Source organism: Macaca thibetana, chromosome 16 (genome assembly GCF_024542745.1).
Source record: "Macaca thibetana thibetana isolate TM-01 chromosome 16, ASM2454274v1, whole genome shotgun sequence".
Classification (NCBI taxonomy): domain Eukaryota; kingdom Metazoa; phylum Chordata; class Mammalia; order Primates; family Cercopithecidae; genus Macaca; species Macaca thibetana.
In genome coordinates this window covers 63,794,696-63,821,931 of record NC_065593.1, presented here as the reverse complement: position 1 = coordinate 63,821,931, position 27,236 = coordinate 63,794,696, and the positions used below count along the sequence as shown (strand labels likewise).

At 53.1% G+C, this 27,236-nt stretch overlaps 3 protein-coding genes across 9 annotated transcripts in view; 2 read left to right on the top strand and 1 right to left on the bottom strand.

Moving 5' to 3' along the window:
* The window catches only part of UBALD2 (UBA like domain containing 2), a 468,792-nt gene that overhangs the window by 90,514 nt on the left and 351,042 nt on the right, over window positions 1–27,236 (top strand). The gene's annotated exons all lie outside the window — the stretch shown is intronic.
* LOC126939213 (CST complex subunit TEN1) overlaps window positions 1–27,236 on the top strand; it is a 224,897-nt gene that overhangs the window by 123,070 nt on the left and 74,591 nt on the right. The window lies entirely within an intron of this gene.
* Window positions 1–27,236, bottom strand: part of FBF1 (Fas binding factor 1) — a 31,704-nt gene that overhangs the window by 3,140 nt on the left and 1,328 nt on the right. For 2 of the 7 annotated variants that reach the window (XM_050764180.1, XM_050764179.1), the window contains 25 exons: window positions 25,308–25,393; window positions 24,729–24,756; window positions 22,793–22,834; window positions 19,781–19,874; window positions 18,811–18,871; window positions 17,512–17,562; window positions 15,276–15,393; window positions 14,655–14,732; window positions 13,955–14,074; window positions 13,488–13,623; window positions 13,217–13,350; window positions 12,538–12,637; window positions 10,079–10,537; window positions 8,844–8,945; window positions 8,338–8,426; window positions 8,110–8,168; window positions 7,159–7,314; window positions 6,893–6,993; window positions 6,554–6,760; window positions 4,752–4,859; window positions 4,490–4,629; window positions 4,293–4,411; window positions 957–1,079; window positions 686–871; window positions 58–234 (listed from right to left, as the gene is read on the bottom strand). In XM_050764180.1, the coding sequence (XP_050620137.1) occupies window positions 58–234; window positions 686–871; window positions 957–1,079; window positions 4,293–4,411; window positions 4,490–4,629; window positions 4,752–4,859; window positions 6,554–6,760; window positions 6,893–6,993; window positions 7,159–7,314; window positions 8,110–8,168; window positions 8,338–8,426; window positions 8,844–8,945; window positions 10,079–10,537; window positions 12,538–12,637; window positions 13,217–13,350; window positions 13,488–13,623; window positions 13,955–14,074; window positions 14,655–14,732; window positions 15,276–15,393; window positions 17,512–17,562; window positions 18,811–18,871; window positions 19,781–19,874; window positions 22,793–22,834; window positions 24,729–24,756; window positions 25,308–25,310 (2,991 nt within the window). In that variant the 5' untranslated portion in view covers window positions 25,311–25,393. Of the gene's footprint in view, window positions 1–57; window positions 235–685; window positions 872–956; window positions 1,080–4,292; window positions 4,412–4,489; window positions 4,630–4,751; window positions 4,860–6,553; window positions 6,761–6,892; window positions 6,994–7,158; window positions 7,315–8,109; window positions 8,169–8,337; window positions 8,427–8,843; window positions 8,946–10,078; window positions 10,538–12,537; window positions 12,638–13,216; window positions 13,351–13,487; window positions 13,624–13,954; window positions 14,075–14,654; window positions 14,733–15,275; window positions 15,394–17,511; window positions 17,563–18,810; window positions 18,924–19,780; window positions 19,875–22,792; window positions 22,835–24,728; window positions 24,757–25,307; window positions 25,394–27,076; window positions 27,190–27,236 lie in introns of those variants that run through there. The other 5 variants (XM_050764177.1, XM_050764183.1, XM_050764182.1 and 2 more) reach the window with 5 other exon arrangements.

The following is a 27,236-nucleotide window of genomic DNA, read 5'->3' as shown; positions in this document are numbered from 1 at the left end:
CTGGGTCAGGGCTGCCTGAGCTCAGCCGCACCGCACACCCATGTGCCCGAGCAGCACCTTGCTCATGCTCTCCACCTCCTCCGCGCGGAGCTTGACACGTAGGGCGGTGGCGTTGGTCCTCTCCTTCTCCAGCCGCAGCTCCTGCCGCTCCTGCTCCAGGGCTGCTCTTTCTGCCGCCAGCTGCTTCTCCTCAGCCCGGAGCTCGCTGGCCCTGATCTTCAGCTCAGCTTGCTCCTGGAGACGGCGGAGGCCCTGCTGCATTCTCCTCCCAGGAGTTTCGCTGCACTCTGTGCAGGACTCTAGGGTCCCCTCTGCCCACCCTGCCCCTGGGAGGGGGTGGTGGAGCCAAGGGCTTCCAGGGAGGGCCAGAGAAGCCTGGGGCCAAGCCGGAGTGCTGCCCTCACAAGCCACGTGACTGTGGCAGGCTCAACTCAGAAGTTCGGTTTCCTCATTTCTAAATGATCAAAATCATGGGAATATGAGGATCCAATGATAAAATATGTATAATGCACCTGGGACAATACGAGGAAGCTGTTAGCATGATGATGTGATTACTGTTTTAATCCCTATGCTCTTGTGACATTAGTGCTACACTCTCCTTTCCTAAAACTAGAAGCGGATGTGTTCAGATGGAGGGGCGCAGGCTACCCCGGGCCCTCCACTGTCCGGAGGCTCTGGGCCCTACCTTGGCCAGGCTGATGAGGGTGCCCTCCCGCTGGGTGTCCACCTGCAGCGCCCGCTCGGCCTCGCGCTCGGCCCGCTCCTTACTCAGCTTTTGCTGCGCGGAGAACTCCGCCCACTCGGCCGCCAGGCGCCGCCGCTCCTCCCCGCACTTGAGCATGACAGACTTCTGCTCCTCCAGCAAGGTGCTCTGGGATGTGGGGGGTGAGGGCACAGGGTGAGTGTCCCTGGGCATAATGGCAGGGGCAGGGGCTGAGTGCAGTGGCTTGACTCACCTTGGCCCGCTCCAGCTCCGCCCTTTCCATGGCCATCTGCTGGGCCGTGACCTTCCTTTGCTCCTCTAGGGCGCGCTGCATGGACTCCGCCTTGGACTGCTCGGCAGTCACCCGCCAGCGTTCCTGTAGGGCCCAGGGCAGGACTGAGAGCGTGGTTCCCACCCTGAGGATCACGCCTGGCCACTCCCTGAGGAGCTGCACGAATCCACCAGTGTCTCCCACGCTATGCCACTGACCTGTCCTTCCCAAAGAGGCACAAAATGAGGGGTGCCTGAGAGGCACTGCCAGGGCCCAGCCCGCATGATTCTGCCCAAGAGGAGGACCCAGCAGGTGCCCTCCCAACCCTCAGGTCTCCAATAGCACCAAGGCTAGCAGCTTGGGAGGGCCAAGGAGCAGCAACATCCCTGCCGCTGAATGGCCAGCAACACACTCTGCCTGTCCTCACCCATCAGCCAAGCAGGCTGAGCACAGGGTGGCCTAACGCTGTGCTGTGGGCCCAGCCACACACAGCACGAGGCAAGAGCTTCACTGTGCCTGACCCCAGGCAGCTGCTTAACACAGTTACCAAATGAAGAGGCGAATCAAAATGGTTCACAACATAAAAGCATCTCTATCTATGTTGATATGGCTACAGGATAGATATCAGCTCAGCAGTGGACATCTCTGACTAGTGAGATATTTTTATTTTCTTCTTTAAAAACTTTTTTTTTTTGGCCAGGCACAGTGGCTAGGGCCTATAATCCCAGCACTTTGGGAAGCCAAGACAGGTGGATCACCTGAGGTCAGGAGTTCAAGACCACCCTGGCCAACATGGTGAAACCCATCTCTACTAAAAATACAAAAATTAGCTGGGTGTGGTGGCAGTTGCCTGTAATCCCAGCAGCTCAGGAGGCTGAGGCAGGAGAATCCCTTCAACCCAGGAGGCGAAGGTTGCAGTGAGCTGAGATCGCACCACTGCACTCCAGCCTGGGTGACAGAGCGAGACTCCATCTCAAAAAAAAAAAAAAAAAAAAAAAAAAGTTTTTGACTGGGCAAGGTGGTTCACGCCTGTAATCCCTGCACTTTGGGAGGCCAAAGTGGGCAGACTATTTGAGTTCAGGAGTTTGAGATCACCCTGGGCAACATGGCAAACCCCTGTTTCTACAAAAAATACAAAAAATTAGCTGGGTATAGTGGCATGCACCTGTGGTCTCAGCTACTTGGGGGCTGAGGTGGGAAGACTGCTTGAGCCCGGGAGGTTCAAGCTGCTGTGAGCCGAGATCTTGCCACTGTACTCCAGTCTGAGTGACAGTGAGACCCCATCTCCAAAAAAAATTTTTTTTGGCCAGGCGTGGTGTCCCACCTATACTCTCAAAATGTTGGAAGGTCTAAGTGGGTGGATTGCTTGAGCCCAGGAGTTCAAGGCCAGCCTGGGCAACATGGCGAGACCCACATCTCAACAAAAAATACACTATTAGCTGGGTGTGGTGGTGTGTGCCTGTAGTCCCAGCTACTCAGGAAGCTGAGGCAGGAGGATGGCTTGAGCCAAAGAGGTCAGGCTGCAGTGAGCTATGATCACACCACTGCACTCCAGCCTGGGCGACAGAGCAAGACCCTGTCTCTAAAAAAAAAAACAACAAAGCGCTTTATGACAGCTGGGGATAAAAAGACAGGTGGGAGGACAAGGAAGGCTTCGAGGAGGTGGTAGCATCAAAAGATTCATTACCGTTGAATTCAGCCTAGAAAGATTTCCACAGGTAAGGAAAAGGATGTGAGCAAAGGCAGGGATTGCAGGTGTGCACCACCACACCCAGTTCATTAAAACAAAATTTAAATGTTTTATTATTTATTTTTTTGAGACAGAGTCTCGTTGTTAACCAGACTGGTGTGCAGTGGTACGATCTCCACTCACTGCAACCTCCGCATCCTGGGTTCAAGCAATTCTCCTGCCTCAGCCTCCCTAATAGCTGGGATTACAGGCATGCACCACCATGCCCGGCTAGTTTTTTAATTTTTAGTAGAGATAGGGTTTCACCATGTTGGTCAGGCTGGTCTCAAACTCCTGACCTCAAGTGATCCACCAGCCTTGGCCTCCCGAAGTGCTGGAATTACAGGCATGAGTCAACTTGCCTGGCATAAAAAAATTTTTTTAGAGGTGGGGTCTTGCTATGGTCTCGCTAGGCTGATCTCAAATTCTTGGGCTTAAGTGATCCTCCTGCATCAGCCTCCCAAGTAGCTGGGATTACAGGCACTGGCCACTGTGCCTGGCTAAGGTAATCATTATTTATTTATTTATTTATTTATTTATTTATTTATTTTTTGAGACGGAGTCTCGCTGTGTCTCCCAGGCTGGAGTGCAGTGGCGTGATCTCGGCTCACTGCAAGCTCCGCCTCCCGGGTTCACGCCATTCTCCCGCCTCAGCCTCCCAAGTAGCTGAGACTACAGGCGCCCGCCACCACACCCGGCTAGTTTTTTTTTTGTATTTTTAGTAGAGACGGGGTTTCACCATGTTAGCCAGGATAGTCTCGATCTCCTGACTTCGTGATCCACCCGCCTCAGCCTCCCAAAGTGCTGGGATTACAGGCTTGAGCCACCGCGCCCGGCCTATTTTTTTTTTTTTTTTGAGATGGAGTCTCGCTGTCTCCCAGGCTGGAGTGCAGTGGTGCGATCTCGGCTCACTGCAAGCTCCACCTCCCAGGTTCACGTCATTCTCCTGCCTCAGCCTCCTGAGTAGCTGGGACTACAGGCACCCGCCAGCACGCCCGACTAATTTTTTGTATTTTTAGTAGAGACGGTGTTTCACTGTGTTAGCCAGGATGGTCTCGATCTCCTGACATTGTGATCCACCCGCCTTGGCCTCCCAAAGTGCTGGGATTACAGGCGTGAGCCACCGAGCCCAGCCAGGTCATTATTATTTAAATAAAGCATGTGCTTATATATGAAAGGTATCTAGGGAGTTCAAATGTCTCTGTGAGAGCTGAAGAGGCTAGGATGACATTTAATAGGCAAGAGCATCTGTCCCAATGTCAGGGCTCAGCTGATGTGACAGATTCGAGTGTCAGGAAGTGGGAAGTGCAGCTGATGGTTGCAGGGGCTAGACTGTGGAGGCAGCCAAGGCGGCCGAGGGGCTTGTGGTGCTGAGGAGCAGGCAGGGCGTGGTGGGGGCCTGGCCAGGTGGCCCCTGCGTGCTCAGGTGGGCAGTGCTGAGGGCCTGGCCGGGGCAGGGAGATGTAGAGGCAGGAAGCCGCACGTGGGGCGCTGACCTCCTGAGAAGGTGAGGTTGGGAGTGCCGCCATGCCTGTGGGTGCCCTGGAGAAGAGGCCCCATGGCAGGAGGGCCAGGAGGATGGGCCTCACCTGCTCCAGCAGCCGGCTCTGCTCATTCAGCCGTGCCTCCATCTTCCCGATGATTTCCTGTTGCCGGCTCCGCTCCTCCTCCATGTCCCGCTGCTGCTGGCCCAGCCGCTCCTGCAGTGCTGGGGGCAACCCACAGGGTGCTCAGCAGCTGCTCCCCTTCCCACCAGGAGCCCGATGGCTGAGAGGGGAGGGCGTACCCCGCAGCTGCTCGTCACGCTGCCGGATCCCCAGCTCCCGCTCCTGGGAGGTGGTGAGGTGCGAGGCCTCCACGCGGGAGGACAGCTCGTGCAGGCTGCTGGAGAACTTCTCCATCTGCTGGATGATGCTATTCAGGGACCTGGAAGAAGACCCAGGTCAACTCCAGGTCATCCAGGAGGACCTGGGTCAGCCCCTCCTGAAGGTCTCGGGGACCCCCCAGACCCCACCCTCAGGCGGGCATGGTTGGGGCGGCGCACATACCGCGTGTGAGAGGTGGCACTGGTGGCCGCATCGACCTCTCGGTCCTTCAGCAGCTTTAGCCGCTGCAGCTGCTCCTCATGGTCTCTGCGCATCTCTAGGATGGATGCCCTGAGGGGAGGCGGGACGGGAAGGTGGTCACTCTGAGCTGGACCACCCGGATGTGGTAATTCCTTGGGGAAGGGCGTGCTTCTGAGCAGCCCTTGCTCCCAGGCCTCTCCTCCGCTGGGCACTGCCTCAGTTTCCCCAGCTCCTCTGTCTTATCTGTCATGGTGCCTCAATGCTACACACACTAAGATGGGCAATCCTCCCATTATTCAGCTTTTTTTTTTAGGAGACGGAGTCTCGCTCTGTCACCCAGGCTGGAGTGCACTGGCATGATCTCGGCTCACTGCAACCTCCGCCTCCTGGGTTCAAGCAATTCTCCTGCCTCAGCCTCCCAAGTAGTTGGGACTACAGGTGCCCACCACCACGCCCAGCTAATTTTTTGTATTTTAGTAGAGATAGGGTTTTACCGTGTTGCCCAGGCTGGTCTCGAACTCCTGAGCTCAGGCAATCTGCCTGCCTTGGCCACCCAAAGCGCTAGGATTACAGACGTGAGCCACTGCGCCCGGCCCCGAGCAGTCTTTCTTTTCTTTTTTTTTTTTTTTTTTTTTTTTTGAGACGGAGTCTCGCTCTGCCGCCTGGGATGGAGTGCAGTGGCCGGATCTCAGTTCACCGCAAGCTCCGCCTCCCAGATTTACGCCATTCTCCTGCCTCAGCCTCCCGAGTAGCTGGGACTACAGGCACCCGCCACCTCACCCGGCTATTTTTTTGTATTTTTTAGTAGAGACGGGGTTTCACTGTGTTAGCCAGGATGGTCTTGATCTCCTGACCTCGTGATCTGCCTGTCTAGGCCTCCCAAAGTGCTGGAATTACAGGCTTGAGCCACCACACCCGGCTTTTTTTTCTTTTTGTAGAGATGAGGTCTCACTATGTTGCCCAGGCTGGTCTTGAACTCCTATCCTCAAGCAGTTCTCCTACCTTGGCCTCCCAAGTGTTTATTTTATTTTTTAAATGTTTTTAGAGACAGGGTTTTGTTCTGTGGTCCAGGCTGGAGTGCAGTGGCATGATCATAGCTCATTGCAGCCCTGATCTCTTGGGCTCAAGGTATCCTCCTGCCTCAGCCTCCCAAGTAGCTGGAACTACAGGAGTACACTATCATGCCAGCTAATTTAAAAATTGTTTTTAGAGACAAGGTCTCACTGTGTTGCCCAGGCTGGTCTCAAACACCTGGCCTCAAGTGATCCTCCCACCTTGGCCTCCCAAAGTGCTGGGATTACAGGTGTGAGCCACTGTGCCTGGCCCTGAGCAGTCTTAAAAGGTTGCCTCTGCCTTCATCAACCTGGCTCCCTTAGGTAACCTTTCTTAGTTTCCTTCTCTTCTAGAAAGGCAACCCTATCAACATGGCAGGCACAACAGTGCAAGGCTTTCCCAGGTGGATCTTGTTTCTAGCCTCTACTGCGTGAGCAGGTGAGTGGATGACGCTGTGCTTAGTTAGACCCTGGGGGACTTGCTGCTGCCATGCCGTGCCTGAACAGCCTGTGGGTACCCCTCCTGCCTCTGTAAGAGCAGGTGGCACCCCAACCCATGGGTATGATGAGTCAGTGTGCCCAGCCCTCAGTCCTCACTCACTGGACTGGGAGGGAAGGACCCGAACCCCTGTCCAAAGGCTGCTGAGTCACAGCGAAGGGTCTCATAGGGATGGCTCTCTTCCGGCTACTCCTTGCAAGCCCGCTCCCCAGCTGCCTGTCCCTGGGCCTCACCGCTGCAGCTCCTGGAGCCGCTGCATTTCCTGGTCCTTCTCCTGCGCTGTGGCTGCCAAGCGCCGCTGGTGCTGGGCTGTGAGCTCAGCACGGGCCTGTTCAGCCTCCTGGCAGTGCGACAGATACCGAGCTGACAGCTCCTCGTTCTCTCTCCGGAGCCGCTCCTCCCGTTGCTGGTACGATGTTTCTAGCATCTTGATGCGGCTTCTGCCAACAGAACACCCAGCCATGGTGCGAGGAAGGCAGAGGGCTGCCACCTAAAAGCCTCTCCAGACACACTGGGATGGCTTTGGGGTCAGCGTGAGATCCAAGGCAGAGCTGGGGCCAGCACCAGGTTACCTGTGTGCACTCTCGATGAGCTCTAGGTCTGCCTGGTGCTGCTGCTGCAGACTCCCTAGCAGCAGCTCATGCTGGGCCCGTTCCAGCTCCAGCTTCCGCACCTAGAAGACGGCAGGAGGGCCAGCGACCAGGGAGGGGAGGCAGCTGTACTCCACGCTGCCCTGTGCCAACAGCCCCTCCTCCCTCCTGGGGAAGCTTCCAGCCACTCTCAGTGTCCCCTCCCATCGCAACCCTGCCCCCAGCGCCAGTGGCCCCACTGCCCTCACCTGGGTCTCCAGCTCTGCCAGCCGGGCCTGGCTCTGTAGCAGTTTGGCCTGGAGTTCAGTGGTGCCACTCTGAAGCTGCCCCTGTGCTGCCAGGAGCTGCTTCTGGTATTCTGTACCTGGTAGCAGGCTCCGGGCTAGGGACTCTGGGAGCGGGGGCTGGAGAAGAGGAAGAGAGGTTCCTGGTTAGGGAGGGGACAGGGGCCCAGCTGAGATCAGCTACCTCCTGGCCTGCTGCTCACCGGACCTCCCTGCATCTGATCTGTGGCTGCAGATGGGTCCAAGGCCTTGGAGAGTCACAGTCACTGTGGCTGAGCAGTCCCCAGTGTACCTCCCCTTGCAGGTCTGGTCAGGAGCATGTCTCCCTCCACCACCCCAGAACAGCTTCCTCCCCTGCATGGTCTCCGGCTTCCCAGACAAATGGCTGAGCCCCAGCAGAGTCTCTGCTATGACAAAAGCTGACGCTAGCTTTTCCTGTCAGGCCTGAAGCCCACATGTTGACACTAATCTGGTTCCCACAAGCTGTCCCCTACCCACCATCTCCCAGGGACACACTCCTGGGGGCCACATCTCCCAGGCCTACATGTCACAGGTGACTGCCACACATGGGAAACAGAGGCAGAGGTGTGGTGCGAGGATGGCAGGGGTGGAGGAGGCTTTCTTGACAGAACAGGACCCTGGGCCCTGCTTTCTGACTGCAGTGTCCCAGCTTCCCGGCCTGGCTACCTCCTCAAACTCCTCACTGATGTAGGCAAATTAACACCCTGGGAGCAGCGAGGCTAGAGATTCAGGCAAGTTCTGGTGGGGGTTGCCGGGGGAGCTGGCTGACGTCACATTTGGTATGTTTGACATATTTTTCCTGGCAGGTCATCAGGTCAAACTGTTGGTGTTGCCTCTGGGCATGGAGAATTGCTCCCTAGGCCCTGAGCTAGACCTGTCTGCCCACACCCCTACCTGGATGGGCATGGAAGGCTTTGTGGGTTCCTGGGTGCTCGGGAAACAGGTGGCAGGCTCTGAAACATCAACAGCAGAGAAATGAGCAGGAGGCCCAGGGCTCTGGGCCTGTGAGTGTCCAGGAGGGACTGGTGTCACTCATGTCCCAGGGACCCCAAAGGAAGCTCAAAGCACCTCTTCCTCACCCAGGGTTAAACTCCCAAATGAAGCAGAAAACAAAAAACAAACCAGTGGCCGAGAGGTCTCCAGGGGCTGGTCGCCTCTTTGGGGAACCTGTAGGGAGTGCTGAGGCGGCATGGTTCCGAGTCACAGGGGACCTGAGGACACGGGGACGGGGCAGGGTGAGCAGCCTCTGCGTGGGACACGGGGACGGGGCAGGGTGAGCAGCCTCTGCGTGGGACACGGGGACGGGGCAGGGTGAGCAGCCTCTGCGTGGGACACGGGGACGGGGCAGGGTGGGCAGCCTCTGCTTGGGACACGGGGACGGGGCAGGGTGGGCAGCCTCTGCGTGGGACACGGGGACGGGGCAGGGTGGGCAGCCTCTGTGTGGGACACGGGGACGGGGCAGGGTGGGCAGCCTCTGTGTGGGGCACGGGGACGGGGCAGGGTGGGCAACCTCTGTGTGGGGCATGGGGATGGGGCAGTGTGAGCAGTCTCTGTGTCCCTCTCTAAGGACAGAGGCCTGTGCTGCCCACCACGATCTCACTCCCACTCAGCCCGCAGCCCAGGCCTACCCTGAGTCACCAGGCCTGACACACGGTCTTTCTTGTGCGGTGGTTCTGGAGCTCCCTCCAGTAGCTGCTTGCTCAAGTCCTTGTGTGCTGGTGACAGGTTGGCTGAGGAAAGGCAGCATTCAAGGTGAAGGTGACAGAAGGCCCAGGTCAGGCTGGATGAAGATGGGTCCCAGGACGGGCTTCACACGTGAAGCTCGTGGCCGCCCTTCCTCCTGCTCCCATCATCCCATCTTGGGGCATTCTCCTCCCACATCTGAGCTCCTGGGATTTCTGGGCATCTCTTCCCTTCAAATACCCCCTTCCTGCCTCAGTGTCCACAGTGGCGCAGTGAATGGACACGGTCCAAGCAGTGACAATGGAAATGTTATAGACACTGGCGTCAAGTTCAAGTTCAGAGCCCTGTTCCAGCCCACTTAACTTGGCTCAGCTCTAGATTAAGGTTCTGCTTAGTCTCCCAAATCTGGCTGGCTCCCTTTCCCATTATTCCCACCTCTTTCTCGGCTCACAGGTCAGTGAAGAGACAGGCTTTCATCTGTTTTGGCCTGAGCTTTCCCCTAGGCCTCAGGTCAAAGTCACAACTGCCCTCATCAACCCCAGGACTGGGTGACGTCCCTGGGCTGCCACAAATTTCCCAGTTCACTACCCTGGGCTCTGGCCACAGCACATCTCACCACTTCCTCTAGACTCCCCCAGCCTGCCAGCCCCTTGTGCCTTCCTGCCCTCAGAGGTCACTTGCTATCCTGCCCCACGGATAGGGGCTTGCCAGGAGGTGCCTCTCGGCCACTGTGTCTCTTCTAACACTCTCAAAGAGCACAGGGACATTTCGTCTCACACACGCCATATTCACTTCAGTGGAGTCGGCAGAAGCACCAGTTGTTTGCATGCTGGGGCTTCCAGCCTGAGGGCGCTGTGACAGGGCAGCGGTGTGTCTGCCACCTCAGGTACCCTCTGTCTTCTGCCCGATCTAGTTAGCACCTGTCCCCATGGCAGTCAGGGCATGAATGTCAACAGCTCTCCTTCTTGGGTGTGTCCCTGGGGCAAGCCCGGGAGCCAGAGGCTCTCTCTGCAGTGCCCAAAAGGCAGAGTAGCAAAGCCAAGAAACGGCCTCTGTGCCCACAGTGCCCTGCCTTGTTCCCCAACTCCCGACTGAGGCTGCAACAGGTGGAGGGGCAAAGGGGCTCCTCAAGTCTGCAGCCAGTCCTCCCCCGACTAGCCACAGCAGCCCAAGCCCATACCTGCCAGAAGGGGGATGGCCCGCTGTCCCCGCCAAACTCAGGCCCTCAGAGGCCCCAGCACGCTGCTCTCTGGCCAGGCCTTGGGACTTCTTCCGAGACAGGGCATGGCTCAGCCAGTCCTCCTCTTCCTCCTCCTTGGAGGCTCGCAGCTTGGAAGCCTGGCTGGCTTTGGCAGGGGACCCTGCCCCTTCGGTTGGTGGCTTTGCCCTGGAGGGGGGCAGCCCAGCTGGTGTGGAGTGCTGGCTCGCAGGAGGAGGCACTGAGGGCGTGGCAGGCACCAAGCTTTCCCGACGGGCCTCTCTGGTGGGTGAGGCAGGGAGCAGGTCCAAGTCCTCGTCCTTGAGGCCCAGCCAGTCAGCTCCTCCCTTCCTGGGCTGGATGGGGCTGGAAGCAGCTGGAGGGCTCTGTTTGGAGCCTGGTTCTCCCTTGGGGTCTGGGCCACTGTCTGCTAAGAACCTACTTCAAGACAGAAAGGAGGGTGTCAGGCAGGGGAAGCAGCCAGTCCCATTGGCCCCCTAGCAGCCTGGGGCTGGGCAGCACGATGCCCTGGGACCCTGCACGCTCAGCTGAGGCCCAGTAAGCAGTGGCTCCTGGACTGGCTCATGTGGCAGGCTGCGTGCTATCTGTAGAACAACGAAGTACAGAGATCTTGACTTCCATCACATGAACCAGGGACAGTTCTCCCCGCAGAGAGCAGGAACAGAATGAAATGACAGCCGTGGGCACACAGGTCTAAAGAAAAATCAGGGCCGGGCGCGGTGGCTCAAGCCTGTAATCCCAGCACTTTGGGAGGCCGAGACGGGCGGATCACGAGGTCAGGAGATCGAGACCATCCTGGCGAACACGGTGAAACCCCGTCTCTACTAAAAAAATACAAAAAAAAAAAAACTAGCCGGGCGAGGCAGCGGGCGCCTGTAGTCCCAGCTACTCGGGAGGCTGAGGCAGGAGAATGGCGTAAACCCGGGGGGCGGAGCTTGCAGTGAGCTGAGATCCGGCTACTGCACTTCAGCCCGGGCGACAGAGCCAGACTCCGTCTCAAAAAAAAAAAAAAAAAAGAAAAATCAGGCCGAGCATGGTGGCTCACGCCTGTAATCCCAGAGCTTTGGGAGGCCAAGGTGGGCAGATCGCTTAAGGCCAGGAGTTTGAGACTAGCGTGGCCAACATAGTGAAACCCCATCTCTACTAAAAACACACAAAAAAAGCCAGGTGTGGTGGTGGGCGCCTGTAATCCCAGCTACTTGGCAGGCTGAGCCACAAGAACTGCTTGAACCTGGGAGGTGGAGGTTGTGGTAAGCAGCGATCATGCCACTGCGCTCCAGCCTGGGTGACGGAGTGAGACTCTGTCTAAAAAAAATAATAAATTGGATCAAGTGGTTTCCAGGTTTTCCAACAACAGTTACTTCATTTGTTCGGCCATGGCCTTCATCTGTCACTGACCAGTGGCAGCAGGTACCCAGGGTTAAGAACATACTGGGTGTGGGAAGAAATGCCAACATGCACAGAGCTATTCAGATAGAAAGAGACTGAGGAAGCCAACCTGGCATAATGAGAACAACTGCTGAACCTGGGAAGCGCTGTTCTTACAACTTCTGAAGTTTTTTTTTGAGATGGAGTCTCACTCTATTGCCCAGGCTAGAGTGCAGCGGTGCAATCTCAGCTCATCACAACCTCCACCTCTGGAGTTCAAGCTATTCTCCTGCCTCAGCCTCCCGAGTAGCTGGAATTACAGGCACCCACCACCACACCCAGCTACTTTTTGTATTTTTAGCACAGACGGGGTTTCACCATGTTGGCCACGCTGTTCTTGAACTCCTGACCTCAGGTGATCCACCTGCCTTGGTCTCCCAAACTGCTGAGATTACAGGTGTGAGCCACCACACCCAGCCAACTTTTGAAGTTTGAAATTCCTTCAAAATACAAAGTTTAAAATATATATTGGGAAAAAAACTCCAGACTCAGAAAATCCTATCACTGCTTTAATTTTTTTTTTTGTAAACTGCGAGGATCACGCTATCCGAATTGTCACGGCAGGTTCAACAGCAGAGTTCCTGGGAAGCGGGGTCTGAGATGCCACTGCAGAGGCCACTGTAGAGGTCTTGCTACCCATCAGGATGTATGTTCCTTGGGGAGACCGAGTGACATTACAGCCTTTTATGATTTCAGGGACTTTAGGTGGAGGCAGGCCTACCTGCTCCTTTCCTTCTGAGGCTGGGTGGGGCACTGGCGAATCTGAGCAGTGTCTGGGATGGGGGCTCCCACTGGGGCCATCTCCACCACTCTGTCTGGGCTGGCGAGACCAGGCCATCTCCTGCTTCCTCCAGCACCCACAGAGCTGAGGGCCTTGTACCCCGTGGCCTCCCACACGAGACTCTTGGGTGGGACAGGGGCCAGCTGCAGGGGCCTGTCATCCCAGTGGACGATCTGTCTCAGAGGCCAGGCCTCCTGCAGGCCCCACTTACCTAACAGACTGCCTGCGGGACTGCCGGCCCTCAGAGGAGCCCACGGTGGGCTGATAGGCTCCAAAGGTGAAGTCCTCGTCTCCCCACGCATCTTCACTCTCTGTGAATTAAGGAGCCTGTGACCATGATCTGGAGTAGGGGAAACTGAGCTCATTTGCGGCTGCAAAATTCTAACAAAAGCTGAATTTGGTAGCTTGTTGTGTAAGACAAGCAGAGGGAAGCTGCTGTGAAGGGAGCACCTCAGGCACTGGCCAGGAAGATGCAGTGGCTTTGCAGTAGCCGGGCCCTGCCCCAGGATCCCTCGAGGTCAGGTCCAGCGAGCTGCATGTGTCACAAGAACGATTCTCAGCGGACAGCTTGTGGGCCGATGCTTTGAGAAACACTGGCCAGAGCAGTGCTTTTCAGATGCGAGCTGCTACCCATGAGGGGGCCGAGAAACCAGCTTAATGTGTCACAGTCAGTGTGTTTCCAAATCAAACAGCATCTCAATCATAGACAACCGAGCACGAACAGTGGTCTCGGTAAGTATTATTACATGACGCTTTTGTCTCAGCTACAGACGTGTATAATCACATGTGCGTATCAGGATGTGAGGCTGATTTCTTATTATAGGTTGTAATGAAAGCCTGATCTAGAGGCCTCCCTCCCGTCCTGTCGCGGCCCCCGCAAGCCTCCTTACCCTGTGGCCTCTGGTACTTCTTGTCTAGCTTGAACTCCCTGTGCTCCCCTGTGCCCGGGCGGGCCAGGAGTTTGGTGGCCGTGCCTCGACCCAGCAGCTCATCCAGCGTGGAGCGAGCAGGGCGAGGCCCTTCCCTGCAGGACGGGACACACGGCAGGAACGTGTGGGTATGAGGGGCTCTTGGGACCCCCACACCCCGTCCACCAGCTTTTCCCTGAACCTGAAGCAGCAGCCTCAGGCAGCAGCCCGGCCTACTCATAGGGATCCTTACTGGTCTCCCATCTGCCTCTTCTCTGCTTTGGGGCTGTCTCCAAACCCCAAGGTGGCCATGATGTCATCCCCATCGTCAAACAATTCTTCTCTTTTTCGGATGGGGGTGTCTCCAGGAGTCAGCGGAATAGAGGGACCTGAAAGACAGAACACAAGCCCCAATGCCCACAGCCTTCCTGCCCTCAGCTGTGATGTCTGAATGGCTTGGGGGGTGGTTTGTCTGCACCTTTGGGTAGGACGACAGGCTTTAGACCTGCCCGGTCTGTCACGGACCCAATTCCTCCAGCCTACTCCCAGACTCACACATCCTACCTCCCTATTCCTAAAGGCTGATGATCTCTTTGTACTGGACCTTAGACCTCTGGTCCCCAGCCGGGAGAGGCCTCTGGTTCTGCTCCAGAAAGGTTGGTTAGCCTGTTGCCAATAAAGCCTTCCTCCAGGATGGGAAGTGAGCCCACTGCACCCTACCTTGATCTCTGACTGTGCTGGGGCTCTTGTCAGAAGCTGTTTTACTCTCTGTCACAGGCGGCTTCTTGGTGATTCCTTCTTCATCATAGGAGAGAAGTCCTGCCAACGGGTCTTCCAAGTCTCACAGCAGAAGGGAAAGCACAGGTCAGACCGCAGCACTTAGTTGAGGAAAAGCAAGCCTGAACTGGGAGCAGCGCTCGAGTCAAGACTTGTGGCTGCTCCAGTACATAAACAAGCCCCCTGGCATCTGGAGGGTGGGGCCTGGGGCAACAGGGACTCCAGAGGCCGGGCAAGGGGAGAGGGAGTCGGAGGGTGGCCCTGGGCCTATGGGGCCTGCCTCAGGCTTGCCCGTGGGGCCTCTGACTCTGCAGGCTGCATGGCCTTCTGGAAATGTCCCTCAAGCATCAGAAGAGATATAAAATGTCCACACATTCATGATGGGAAAGGGGCTTCTTCCTATATTGGGGAAAATCTTCAGTTTGATGCCTGGCTTTAAGGTCTTTGCAAGTGAGTTCCCCAATATCTCAGCCGATACAATATAACTGGTCCCGACATGAATTCATGAGGAACCAAACCGGTGGCACCAGCTCTCTGCTCCCCATGTGACATAGGCAGCAGCAGGGCCTCGGGCCAGAAAGTGCACCCAGGCTGCTCCACTCCCAAGCCAGAGTCCCAGAGGCATGACAGGAGCCTATGATACCTTCAGAGGAAAACCTCCTGTTCTGATGCCCAGAGCTGCTGGGAGACGGAGGTGACTTCTTGGTGGATATGGCGCCCCCTGCAGGAAGCAGAAGGCAAGGTTGTAGGCCTGAGTCTCTCCTGGCCAAAGTCTTCCTCCCATACCATGGACTGGGACCTCTGGGATGGGGTACACTTCTTCCTGGGAAGCTGGGGGCTCATGGCCATGGGCACAGCCAAGGGAGGAGTCTCCAGTTCTCCCATGGGCTTCTGGTAGGGAAACGTGGTAGGAGCTACCTCCACTCCCTCATCATGAGTCACTCCAGAGACATGGGTTCAGGAGAGGCACAGGCTACCATAGAGTTCTCCATTTTAACTCACACAGCTTCTCCAGGAGCTGCCCATGTTGGACCCAGAGGGCCTGGAACAGCTCGAGGAAGGGAGGAAACTCAAGCTGTCCCCTTACCCCACCACACACACTCAAACACACACACGCACAACTGCTTCTTGACCTCTCCAGCTTGCGCAGAGAAAACCCAAGGACACAAACACTTCCTACTAGCATCTTCCACATCCTCAAAGTCTCCCTAACAGATTCGAGGGGCCGTCTCCCATGCACCTTTCTCACTGGCTACTGACCCACCTGCAGGCTTGGGGTGGCTGGGCAGCTCTCCTTTCCCAGGGTCCTTTGCAGCTTTTTTGCTAGGGGCTGGATTAGACTTCTTCAGACCTAAGATATCAGCATCCATGCCGTCCAGGTCCTAGAAAACCAGGGAGGAAGGGCAGAGGATGATGTCTGATAAGGGGGTGAGGACTTCCACCCGAGAGAGATGGGCTGTTGGCACCCCAGGGGCAGAATTGTGAGAAAACAAAGGAAAATGCAAAAACTGTTGAGAAAAACAGTGAGTGAAGAAAGAAAATGGAACTAAAGGTAAGCAGGGTGGAGTGGAGTGGAGTGGAGTCCAGCTCATGGTTCTGGGATGAGAGACTCAAAGTTAGCATAAAAAACTGAGTCAGAGGACTTGTGGGTTATGCCCAGGGATCCTAGGTGGCTGGTCTGGGAAAAAAGCTTTCCTTTTTTCTCTTTTTTTAGATAGGATATTGGCCGGGCACAGTGGCTCATGCCTGTAATCCCAGCACTTTGGGCTGAGGCAGGTGGATCACCAGGTCAAGAAATCGAGACCATCCTGGCCAACATGGTGAAACCCTGTCTCTACTAAAAATACAAAATTTAGTTGGGCGTGGTGGTGCACGCCTGTAGTCCCAGCTACTTGGGAGGCTGAGGTAGGAGAATCGCTTGAACCTGAGAGCTGGAGGTTGCAGTGAGCCGAGATCGCGTGACTGCACTCCTGCCTAGGCAAGAGAGCAAAACTCCGTCTCAAAAAAATAAAAATAAATTAAAAATAAAATAAAATAAAGACAGAGTCTCACTCTGTCACCTAGGCTGGAGTGAAGTGGTGCGATCATAGCTCATTGCAGCCTCTAACTCTTGAGCTCAAGTGATCCACCTGCATTGGCCTCCCAAAGTGCTGGCATTACAGGACTAAGCCACCATGCCAGGCTTTTTTTTTTTTTTTGAGGTGGAGTTTCACTCTTGTTGCCCAGGCTGGAGTGCAATGGCACGATCTCGGCTCACTGCAACCTCCGCCTCCCAGGTTCAAGCAATTCTCCTGCCTCAGCCTCCCTAGTAGCTGGGATTATAGGCATGTGCCACCAGGCCCAGCTAATTTTGTATTTTTAGTAGAGACGGGGTTTCTCCATGTTGGTCAGGCTGGTCTCGAACTCCTGACCTCAGGTGATCCACCCGCCTTGGCCTCCCAAAGTGCTGGGATTACAGGCGTGAGCCACTGCGCCCGGCCTTTTTTTTTTTTTTTTGAAGACAGAGTCTCACTCTGTCACCCAGGCTGAAGTGCAGTGGTGTGATCATAGCTCATTGCAGTCTCCAACTCCTAGGCTCAAGCGAGCCTACTGCTTCGACCTCCCAAAGTTCTGGGATTATAGGTGTGACTGACTGTGTCTGGCCTTTGAGGAGAAAGATTTCAAGATGAGGTTAAAGAAGCCGAATCTGGGCCGGGTGTGGTGCCTCATGCCTGTAATTACACTATTTTGGGAGGCCCAGGTAAGAGAATCGCTTAAGGCCAGGAGCGTAAGGTTGCAATGAGATCACACTACTGCACTCCAGTCTGGGTGATAGAATGAGACAGTGTCTCTAAAAAAAAATACCAAAAAAACAAAAAAAAAACAACAAAAACAAGAGCCCCAGAGGGCTGTAACCAAAAGTGTGGCCTTGTCCTAGGGACTATGGCAAAATGGGTTAACTAAAAGGGACACAAAACCCCAAGGGTCAGACAGGAGGGTGCTACTGGCTGGAAGGAGAGGGAGAACAAAGTGTCCTAGGCCAAGCTAGAGATTACGTCCTTACAAATTATTCAGAATCTGTGCCTTAAAAATCCATTGCAAAGATTGGCGCTGGGCTTGATCTGATGAGAAGACAGCAGTATTGAAGGGGGCTTGGCAGGGGATGTGGAGAGAAATATGGAGAAAAATTAAGAACAAGCATTAGAGGAGGCAGTTTCCTGCTCTGTCCTCTAGGTGGAAGTGAGGGGACCCAGCTAGGTGGGCCTCCAAGTAGGGCTGGCCCCATTTCCCCAGAGGCCTGTGGCACCCTCCATTCTCTATATACCAGCAACACTGGTTGATACCCAGAAAGGCGAGAAGGCCAACGGCTCACAGACGAGTTCCATGCTTGCATGAGGAAGGGCTCAGAAACACAGGTTGTAAAGGGAGAAATCAGAGGGAGAATGAAGCCTTGGTACAAAATATCATGACCCCACCCCACCCACACCCAGTTCTAAGAATCCAGCAAGCTGTTTCCTTACCTTCATGGCCTGGAGCAGAGCCTGTGGGTCTGCCTCTGAGATACCTGAAACCTAAGTCCACAAGGAGGGTGAGGACACAGACTAGGAGGCACATTAGTCAAGGCCCCATAAAATTCAGGGTCCTGGCCGCTTGCTTCTATTAGGGCAGATGGCGCGGCAGGAGCTTACACAGCCAACGGAGCTTACACAGAAGGGTGGCTTTGTTCCCCTTGCTTGGGCTTGGCAGTTGTTTGAAGCCAAACCTGCCTGGTTGTAGAGACTCAGAAAGCACTGCCATTCCTGCCCCTTCCAACCGTAGAGAACCCTTCCATCCAGCACCGGAATTCTGCTACTTCCCACCCATGCCAGTGGATAGCTATGGAGCTTATTAGGGGAAAGGAGCAACATCTAAGACTCTAGCCATTTCAGGGAGCTCTCCTTTCCACTAATCTCACTACAGGAAAGAGGATTCTGCTTTGAGTCACTCGGCAGCCCTTAGGCATTATTTTGCTTTAAAAACAAAGTGATGGCTGGGCGCAGTGGCTCATGCCTGTAATCCCAGCACTTTGGGAGGCCGAGGTGGTTAGATCACTTGAGGTCAGGAGTTTGAGACCAGCCTGGTCAACATGGTGAAACCCCGTCTCTACTAAAAATACAAAATTACCTACTAAAAATACAAAAATTATTTTCTTTGGCTGGGCACAGTGGCTCAGACTGTAATCACAGTACTCTGAGAGGCTGATACGGGTGGATCAAGAGGTCAGGAGTTTGAGACCAGCTTGACCAACATGGTGAAACCCCACCTCTACTAAAAATATAAAAATTAGCCAGGCGTGGTGGTGGGTACCTGTAATCCCAGCTACTCAGGAGGCTGAAGCAGGAGAATTGCTTGAACCAGGAGGTGGAGATTGCAGTGAGCCAAGATCGCACCACTGTATTCCAGCCTGGGCAACAGAGGGAGACTCCGTCTCAAAAAAAAAAAAAAAAAAAAAAAAAAGACAAAAAAAATTAGCCAGTCATGGTGGCAGGCGCCTATAATCCCAGCTACTTGGGAGGCTGAGGCAGGAGAATTGCTTGACCCTGGGAGGTGGAGGTTGCAGTGAGCCAAGATCGTGCCATTGCACTCTAGCCTGAGCAACAGAGCAAGACTCCATCTCAAAAAAAAAAAAAAAAAAAAAAAAAAAAAGAAAGAAAGAAAGAACAAAGTGACTTTGCAGGGACTTCTAAACCCTTCTGTGGGCAGCCCCTTGGCAACAACACCCATCTCATTGTTTCTGGGATAAGCAGAGAGGTGGAGGAGTAGGAAATGGCCAGGCTTACCTCAGCATCAGCTTCTTCCAGGCCTGCGATGGTGCTGAAGACATCATCACCCAGGAGGGACCTGCAAAGGGGAGGCATCAGCCCCTACATGCATCCAAGGGCACTGGATGACTCTAAAAAGGGGAAGAGTGGCTTAGAAAGCCCAAGGAATCTCAGATAGATTTCTCTGGAGAACAGAGGTGCTAAAAAGAATATCACGGCCGGGCGCGGTGGCTCAAGCCTGTAATCCCAGCACTTTGGGAGGCCGAGACGGGCGGATCACAAGGTCAGGAGATCGAGACCATCCTGGCTAACATGGTGAAACCCCGTCTCTACTAAAAATACAAAAAAACTAGCCGGGCGAGGTGGCGGGCGCCTGTAGTCCCAGCTACTCGGGAGGCTGAGGCAGGAGAATGGCGTAAACCCGGGAGGCGGAGCTTGCAGTGAGCTGAGATCCGGCCACTGCACTCCAGCCTGGGCGACAGAGCGAGACTCCGCCTCAAAAAAAAAAAAAAAAAAAAAAAAGAATATCACAAGCCTGCTGATGCAGTGATTTCCAACTTTGTTAGCAGTAGAACTGCTTAAAAACAAATTGTTAAAAACAATAGGCTGGGCGCAGGGGCTGACGCCTGTAATCCCAGCACTTTGGGAGGCCGAGGTGGGCGGATCACCTGAGGTCAGTTTGAGACCAGCTTGACTAATATAGTGAAACCTCATCTCCATGAAAAATATAAAAATTAGCTGGGTGTGGTGGTGGGCACCTGTAGTCCCAGCTACTCGGGAGGCTGAGACAGGAGAATTGCTTGAACCGGGGTGGCGGAGGTTGCAGTGAGCTGAGACTGTGCCTCTGCACTCCAGCCTGGGCGACAGAGACTCTCTTAAAAAAAAAAAAAATGGCGAGCAAGTGTGAAGTAGAAAGTGGGGGGTGGAGGGGCAAAGAGCATTTAGACTGAAGTAGGTCCATGGATACCCAGGCCGACCCTGCCCTTACTTTGTTCTAGCCTTTGAAGAAGGGAACATCTGAGATACACCTGTAGTGTCTCTGGTATGTGAAGCTAGTTTAACAGGCTTCTCAGGTAGTGTCACTGGAAAAAAAGAAAAGAGAAAACGTGTCATTCAGCTAAAGGGACCTGGAGTCAAGATGCAAAGGCTGGCAAGCTCCCTTCCCAAGCTGTCTCTGTGTTAGGAGGAAGAAATCTGGCCCCATAGGCAGGTCCCAATGTCACCCCTTGGAAAACCTGAATGGGAGAGAGGGTAGTACATTTCCAAGGAGGAAGTCAACCCTAAGTGCCGAATACCAAATGAAGAGCCCAACCCAACCCAACCCAACCCAATGCAACTGAACCCAACCCAACCCAACCCAATGCAACTGAACCCAACCCAACCCAACCCAACCTAACCCAACCCAACCCAACCCAACCCAACTGCACCCCAAGGAAATGTATGAGGAACAACTGCTTTTCCACAGCCCAAAACTGCAGGCTGGAATACATTAGCCAGGCGTGGTGGTGGGTGTCTATAATCCCAGCTACTCAGGAGGCTGAGGCAGGAGAATCGCTTGAATCGGGAGGCAGAGATTGCAGTGAGCAGAGATTGCACCACTGCACTCCAGCCTGGGTGACAGGAGTTTTGTGGGTTCTCTGGGACCAGGCAGGGGAAACCTGTCTCTCTGTCCCTGGTGAGCTTTACATGACCATGAAACCATGATCCTTTTTTTTTTTTTTTTTTGAGACGAAGTCTCGCTCTGTCGCCCAGGCTGGAGTGCAGTGGCGCGATCTCGGCTCACTGCAAGCTCCGCCTCCCGGGTTCACGCCATTCTCCTGCCTCAGCCTCCTGAGTAGCTGGGACTACAGGCACTCGCCACCGCGCCCGGCTAATTTTTTGTATTTTTAGTAGAGACGGGGTTTCACCGTGGTCTCGATCTCCTGACCTTGTGATCCGCCCGTCTCGGCCTCCCAAAGTGCTGGGATTACAGGCGTGAGCCACCGCGCCCGGCCAAAATCATGATCCTTAACAGACCAACACGAACACAAATAATATGGATTGGCATCCAGAATCTACCAGGAACTCTTATAACTCAACAATAAAAAGACAAGTTACCCAATTAAAAAGGGGCAAAGGATCTGAACAGACATTTCTCCAAAGATATACACATGACCAATAAACACATGAAAAGATGCTGAACCTCATTAGTCATTAGGGAAATGCACATCAAAACTACCATGAGATACCCACTTTACACCCTCTAGGATGGCAATAATCAAAAAGAAGGAAAATAAGTATTAGCAAGGACGTAGAGGAACTACATTGCTTTACATTGCTGGTGGGATGTAAAACGGCACAGCTGCTGTGGAAAAGCAGTCTCCTCAAAAAGTTAAACATACAGTTGCCATATGGTCCAGGAATTCCAAATGAACTGAAGACACATGTCCGCCCAAAAACTAGTACACAAACATTCATAACTGCATTATTCATAACAGCCAAAATGCGGAAATATCTCAGATATCCGTCAACTGATGAAGGGATAAACAAAATGTGATTTATCCACACAATGGAACATTATCTAGCCATAAAAAAGTTATAAAGTACTGATTCATGCTACAGTGTGGATAAAACTTGGATAAAAGTCGGAAAATATTATGCTACATCAGAGAAGCTATGTGTGCTGGGCACGGTGGCTCACACTTGTAATCCCAACACTTTGGGAGGCTGAGGCAGGTGACTGAGGCCAGGAGTTCGAGATCAGCCTGGCCAACATGGTGAAAGCCCATCTCTACTAAAAATACAAAAATTAGCTGGTTGTGGTTGTGTGTGCCTATAGTCCCAGCTACTCGGGAAGCTGAGGCAGGAGAATCGCTTGAACTCAGGAGGCAGAGGCAGAGGCAGAGCCGAGATCACGCCACTGCACTCTAGCCAGGGTGACACAGTGAGACTCTGTTACAAAAAAAAAAAAAAAAAAAAAAAGCTAGATGTAAAGGTAAGATGCTGGCCGGGCATGGTGGCTCAACACCTGTAATCCCAGCACTTTGGGAGGCCGAGACTGGCGGATCACCTGAGGTTGGGAGTTCGAGACCAGCCTGACCAACATGGAGAAACTCCCGTTTCTACTAAAAATACAAAATTAGCCGGGCATGATGGTGACCGCCTGTAATCCCAGCTACTCAGGAGGCTGAGGCAGAATTGCTTGAACCTGAGAGGTGGAGGTTGCAGGGAGCCGAGATCGTGCCATTGCACTCCAGCCTGGGCAACAAGAACGAAACTCTGTCTCAAAAAAAAAAAAAAGTAAGATGCTGTGTGATTCCATTCAAGTGTCCACAATAGGCAAATCCATAGAGACAGAGAGTAAATAATAAGTGGTTGCCTAACGTTGGAGGGAGGAGAGAATGAAATTGACTACTAATGGGCATAGGGCTTCTTTACAGGGTGATAGAGAATGTTCTGGAATTAGGTAGTGGTGATGGTTGTACAACTTTGTGAATATTCTAAAACCACTGAGTTGTATACTTTACAGGCGTGGACTTTATGCTATATAAATTATATCTCAATTCTTTTTTTTTTTTTTGAGACAGAGTCTTGCTCTGTCGCATGGGCTGGAGTGCAGTGGTTCAATCTTGGCTCACTGCAACCTCCGCCTCCTGGGTTCAAGTGATTCTCCTGACTCGGCCTCCCGAGTAGCTGGGATTACAGGCGCCCGCCACTATGCCCAACTAATTTTTTTGTATTTTTAGTAGAGACAGGGTTTCACCATGTTGTTCGGGCTGGTCTTGAACTCCTGACCTCGTGATTGGCCCTCCTCGGCCTCCCAGAGTGCTGGGATTACAGACGTGTATATCTCAATTTTTTAAAAAGGCCGGGTGTAGTGGCTCATGCCTATAATCCTAGCACTTTGGTTCAGGAGGCGGGAGGATCCATTTGAGTCCAGAAGTGTGGGACCAGCCTGGGCAACAGAGTAAGGAAAAAAAAGCAACAGCAGCAGCCCAAATTCTGGGCAAGGCACACTTACTATCATCCCCTAGAAGGTCACCAAGTAAATCATCAATGGAGCCTGGAACAGAAAAGGGACTGTCATGACTTCAGGAGGAAAGAAGAGTGACCCTTAATAAACCTCAAGGCTTGAGACTCGCCAGAAGGCGTCAGAGCTTTCAGATCTTGAGACTTAGGCTTAGCTCTCCTTTCACTGGCCACGAGATGTTTTATGTCTCTGGCAACAAGTCACAAAGCCTTGCTGAAATACCCCGAGGCAGAAATTTAAAATAACTATCTCAGGCCGGGTACAGTGGCTCACACCTGCAATGCCAGCACTTTGGGAGGCCGAGGCAGGTGGATCTCCTGAAGTTAGGAGTTTGAGACCAGCCTGACCAACATAGCGAAACTCCGTCTCTACTAAAAATACAAAAAAATGCTGGGCGCAGTGGCACACGCCTGTAATCCCAGCACTTTGGGAGGCTGAGGCAGGTGGATCATGAGGTCAGGAGATCAAGACCATCCTGGCTAACGCGGTGAAACCCTGTCTCTCCTAAAAATACAAAAAATTAGCCAGGCGTGGTGGCGGGCGCCTGTAGTCCCAGGTACTTGGGAGGCTGAGGCAGGAGAATCACTTGAACCTGGGTTGCTGAGGTTGTAGTGAGCCGAGATTGCACCACTGCACTCCAGCCTGGGCAACAGAGCAAGAAGCCACCTCAGGAAAAAAAAAAAAAAAAAAAACAACTCCAAAAAATTAGCTGGGCATGGTGGCACATGTCTGTAATCCCAGCTACTAGGAAGGCTAAGGCAAGAGAATTGCTTGAACCTGGGAGGCAGAGGTTGCAGTGAACCGAGATCGCGTCACTGCATTCCAGCCTGGGTGACAGAGCAAGATGCCATCTCAAAAACAAACAAACAAACAAACAAACAAAATTAGCCAGGCACGGTGGCGCATGCCTGTAATCCCAGTTACTGGGGAGGCTGAGGCAGGAGAATCGCTTGAACCTGGGAGGCAGAGGTTGCAGTGATCTGAGATCGTGCCATTGCACTCTAGCCCGGGCAACAGAACAAGACTCCGTCTAATTTTAAAAAAAAGAAAAAACTATCTCAAAGAATGATGGTGCAGATTTTCAGGAGAACCTATATTCTACCTGTCTACCATGACACACTGGCCAAAGATCAGTCTTCCAGATCTTGAACACAGCCCAGTGCGGCTCTTTGGGAAGAGTACTCAAGATTTCTAGGCACATGGAAGCTACTTTCAGACAAGTAGGTTCCTTGTACCCTTCCATCTAAGATCCCCCAGAACTGGTCTGGACGTCCTCATCAATGGCCACTTTCTGATGGAGGCATGTGGGGGAACCTAAGTATGAATACCAAATTCGTTTCCCTCCCCAGTTTTCCCACCCTGAATCCCAACCACATATTTCTGGATACAGAGCCCAAGGAGAAGGATTTTTTCCACAACCCCATATCTTATTTATGTCTGAACTTCTCTGAGGACCAGTGAGGCAGCATAAGGAAGACCAAGGCTGCCTATGGAAAAATGGGAAGCATAGTAAGACTCTCATCAAAAACACTTTTTTTTTTTTTCTGAGACGGAGTCTCGCTCTGTTGCCCAGGCTGGAGTGCAGTGGTGCAATCTTGGCTCACTGCAAGCTCCGCCTCCCGGGTTCACACCATTCTCCTGTCTCAGCCTCCCAAGCAGCTGGGACTACAGGTGCCTGCCACCATGCCCAGCTAATTTTTTGTATTTTTAGTAGAGACGGGGTTTCACCATGTTAGCCAGGATGGTCTCGATCTACTGACCTCATGATCCACCCGCCTCAGCCTCCCAAAGTGCTGGGATTACAGGCATGAGCCACCATGCCTGGCCCAAAAACATTTAAATAAACACACATTTCATTGTTCCAGGACCAAAGGGGAAAAAGATATATATATTTGGCTTAAGGGTAATGTTCCATCTCTCCACTCACCTTTCCATCCCTTCTTGGTTTTTGGCGCCTAAAATGGGAAAAACAAATCACATCAAGAATACCAAACAGTGAACACAGGTGGAAACTGGCAATGCAGAATGAATTGCATTGCCTTTTGCCAAGTCACCAGAGGCAGGAGCACCAATGGCATTTAGAGATGTTAAGTCCTTTATGCGTTCCTGTATTTTCTGAGAACTGACTCATTGCAGCGTGGACACAGCCCCACTAACCAGTGATGGGTACCAATGGGTGGGCAGAAGTCATTCCTATCCCAGACACGACATGCAAACCCTCCCAGTCGAGATGTCTGTCACCGGAAATGTCTTCTATTCCATGCCCCTGATTCAATACCAGTGACAGACACTTAAAAACGCTTCCAGCCGGACACTCAGAGGCTCAGAAGAAAACTTGGTCGTCGAAAGTTTGGTATCAATGCCACCTCCTGTCACTCTTCTCCAGGGTCTCCATCCTGGTCCTTGCTGCCCAGCCCCCAGAGTGTTGCATGCAGTCAAGATCTTTGGGGGTGTAGGATGGGAGGCATGTTTGCTTTCCATGCATCTTACTCTGAACTCTGCCTACCATCTCACGGCTCTCGGGGGCGCTCGCAGCTCCTTCACAGCACTGGCCAGCTCATCTGGATTCTGCCCACATCAGGCTCATACTCCCTAATGAAGAAAATTAAAGTGGTTGCTTAAAAATGATGTAGCTTTGGCTGGGCGCCGTGGCTCACACCTGTAACGCTTTTAGAGGCCGAGGCGGGTAGATCACTTGAGGTCAAGAGTTCAAGACCACCCTGGCCAACATGGTGAAACCCTGTCTCTACTAAAAACACAAAAATTAGCTGGGCGTGGTAGTGCACATCTGTAATGCCAGCTACTCAGGAGGCTGAGGCACTAGACTCGTTTGAACTTGGGATGTGGAGGCTGCAGTGAGCTGAGACTGTGCCAACCTAGGAGACAGAGTGAGACTCCGTCTCAAAAAAAAAAAAAAAAAAAAAAAAGAGAGAGAGACAGGGCGCAGTGGCTCACACCTGTAATCCCAGAACTCTTTGGGAGGCTGAGGCAGGTGGATCACCTGAGGTCAGGAGTTTGTGACCAGCTTGGCCAACATGGTAAAACCCCATCTCTACCAAAAAATACAAAAAATTAGCTGGGTGTGGTGGTGGGCACCCAGCTACTTGGCAGGCTGAGGCAGGAGAATCGCTTGAACCCGCTAGACGGAAGTTGCAGTGAGCTGAGATCATGCTATGCATTCTAGCCTAGGCAACAGAGCAAGACTCCATCTCAAAAAAAAAAAAAAAAAAGATGGTTTAACAGAGCATGAATCCAAGGTTTATCAAAGCTTCTCTCACTTTGCCCATTCAAGAGGTAAAACCCATTTCCATAAATTAAAAATTCCTTATAGGGGATGCACTTCAGAAGAGGAACAAAGTACTCTCAGGCTGGGCGCGGTGGCTCACACCTGTTATCCCAGCACTTTGGGAAGCTGAGGTGGGCAGATCACTTGAGGTCAGGAGTTCAAGACCAGCCTGACCAACATGGTGAAATGTTGTCTCTACTAAAAATACAAAAACTATCTGGGCGTGGTGGCACATGCCTGTAATCTCAGCTACTCAGGAGGCTGAGGCAGGAGACTCGCTTGAACCCAGGAGAAGGTTGCAGTGAGCCAAGATCGCCCCACTGCACTCCAGCCTGGGCAACACGTGAGACTCTGTCTCAAAAAAAAAAAAAAAAAAAAAAAAAAAAAAAAAAAAAAAGTGCTCTGGAGAACTTAACGGGCTTTCTAAAGCTTTCAGATTACTTGAAAAAAGGGCAGTTGGCCGGGCGCGGTGGCTCAAGCCTGTAATCCCAGCACTTTGGGAGGCCGAGGCAGGCGGATCACAAGGTCAGGAGATCGAGACCACAGTGAAACCCCGTCTCTACTAAAAATACAAAAAATTAGCCGGGCGCGGTGGCGGGCACCTGTAGTCCTAGCTACTCAGGAGGCTGAGGCAGGAGAATGGCGTGAACCCAGGAGGCGGAGCTTGCAGTGAGCCGAGATCGCGCCACTGCACTCCAGCCTGGGCAACAGCGTGAGACTCCGTCTCAAAAAAAAAAAAAAAAAAAAAAAAAAAAAAAAAGAAAAAAGGGCAGTGGCCATGATCCCTTACCCTGAAAGCTGATGCGGCAAGTGGCAAGTACTCATTTCAGAAAGGAGGTGGGTACCTGGCACCAAGGCTGAAACCCTTTCCCAGGCAGCACCCATGACTACTTTCTAGGCAGCATTTAGCACAAAAGCAGGTGTGAGCTCTGGTTACTCTTTGATATTCTTTTTCTTTGTAAAATCTTTTTTTAGAGATGGGGTCTCACTGTGTTACCCAGGTTGCTATTGAACTCTGGGGCTCAAGCAATCCTCCTGTGTTGGTCTTCCAAAGTGCTGGGATTACAGGTATGAGCCACCACATCCAGCAACACGATTTTCACTGACAGTGGAAATATTTCCCTTTACATAGGCAGTAAATCTGACCCA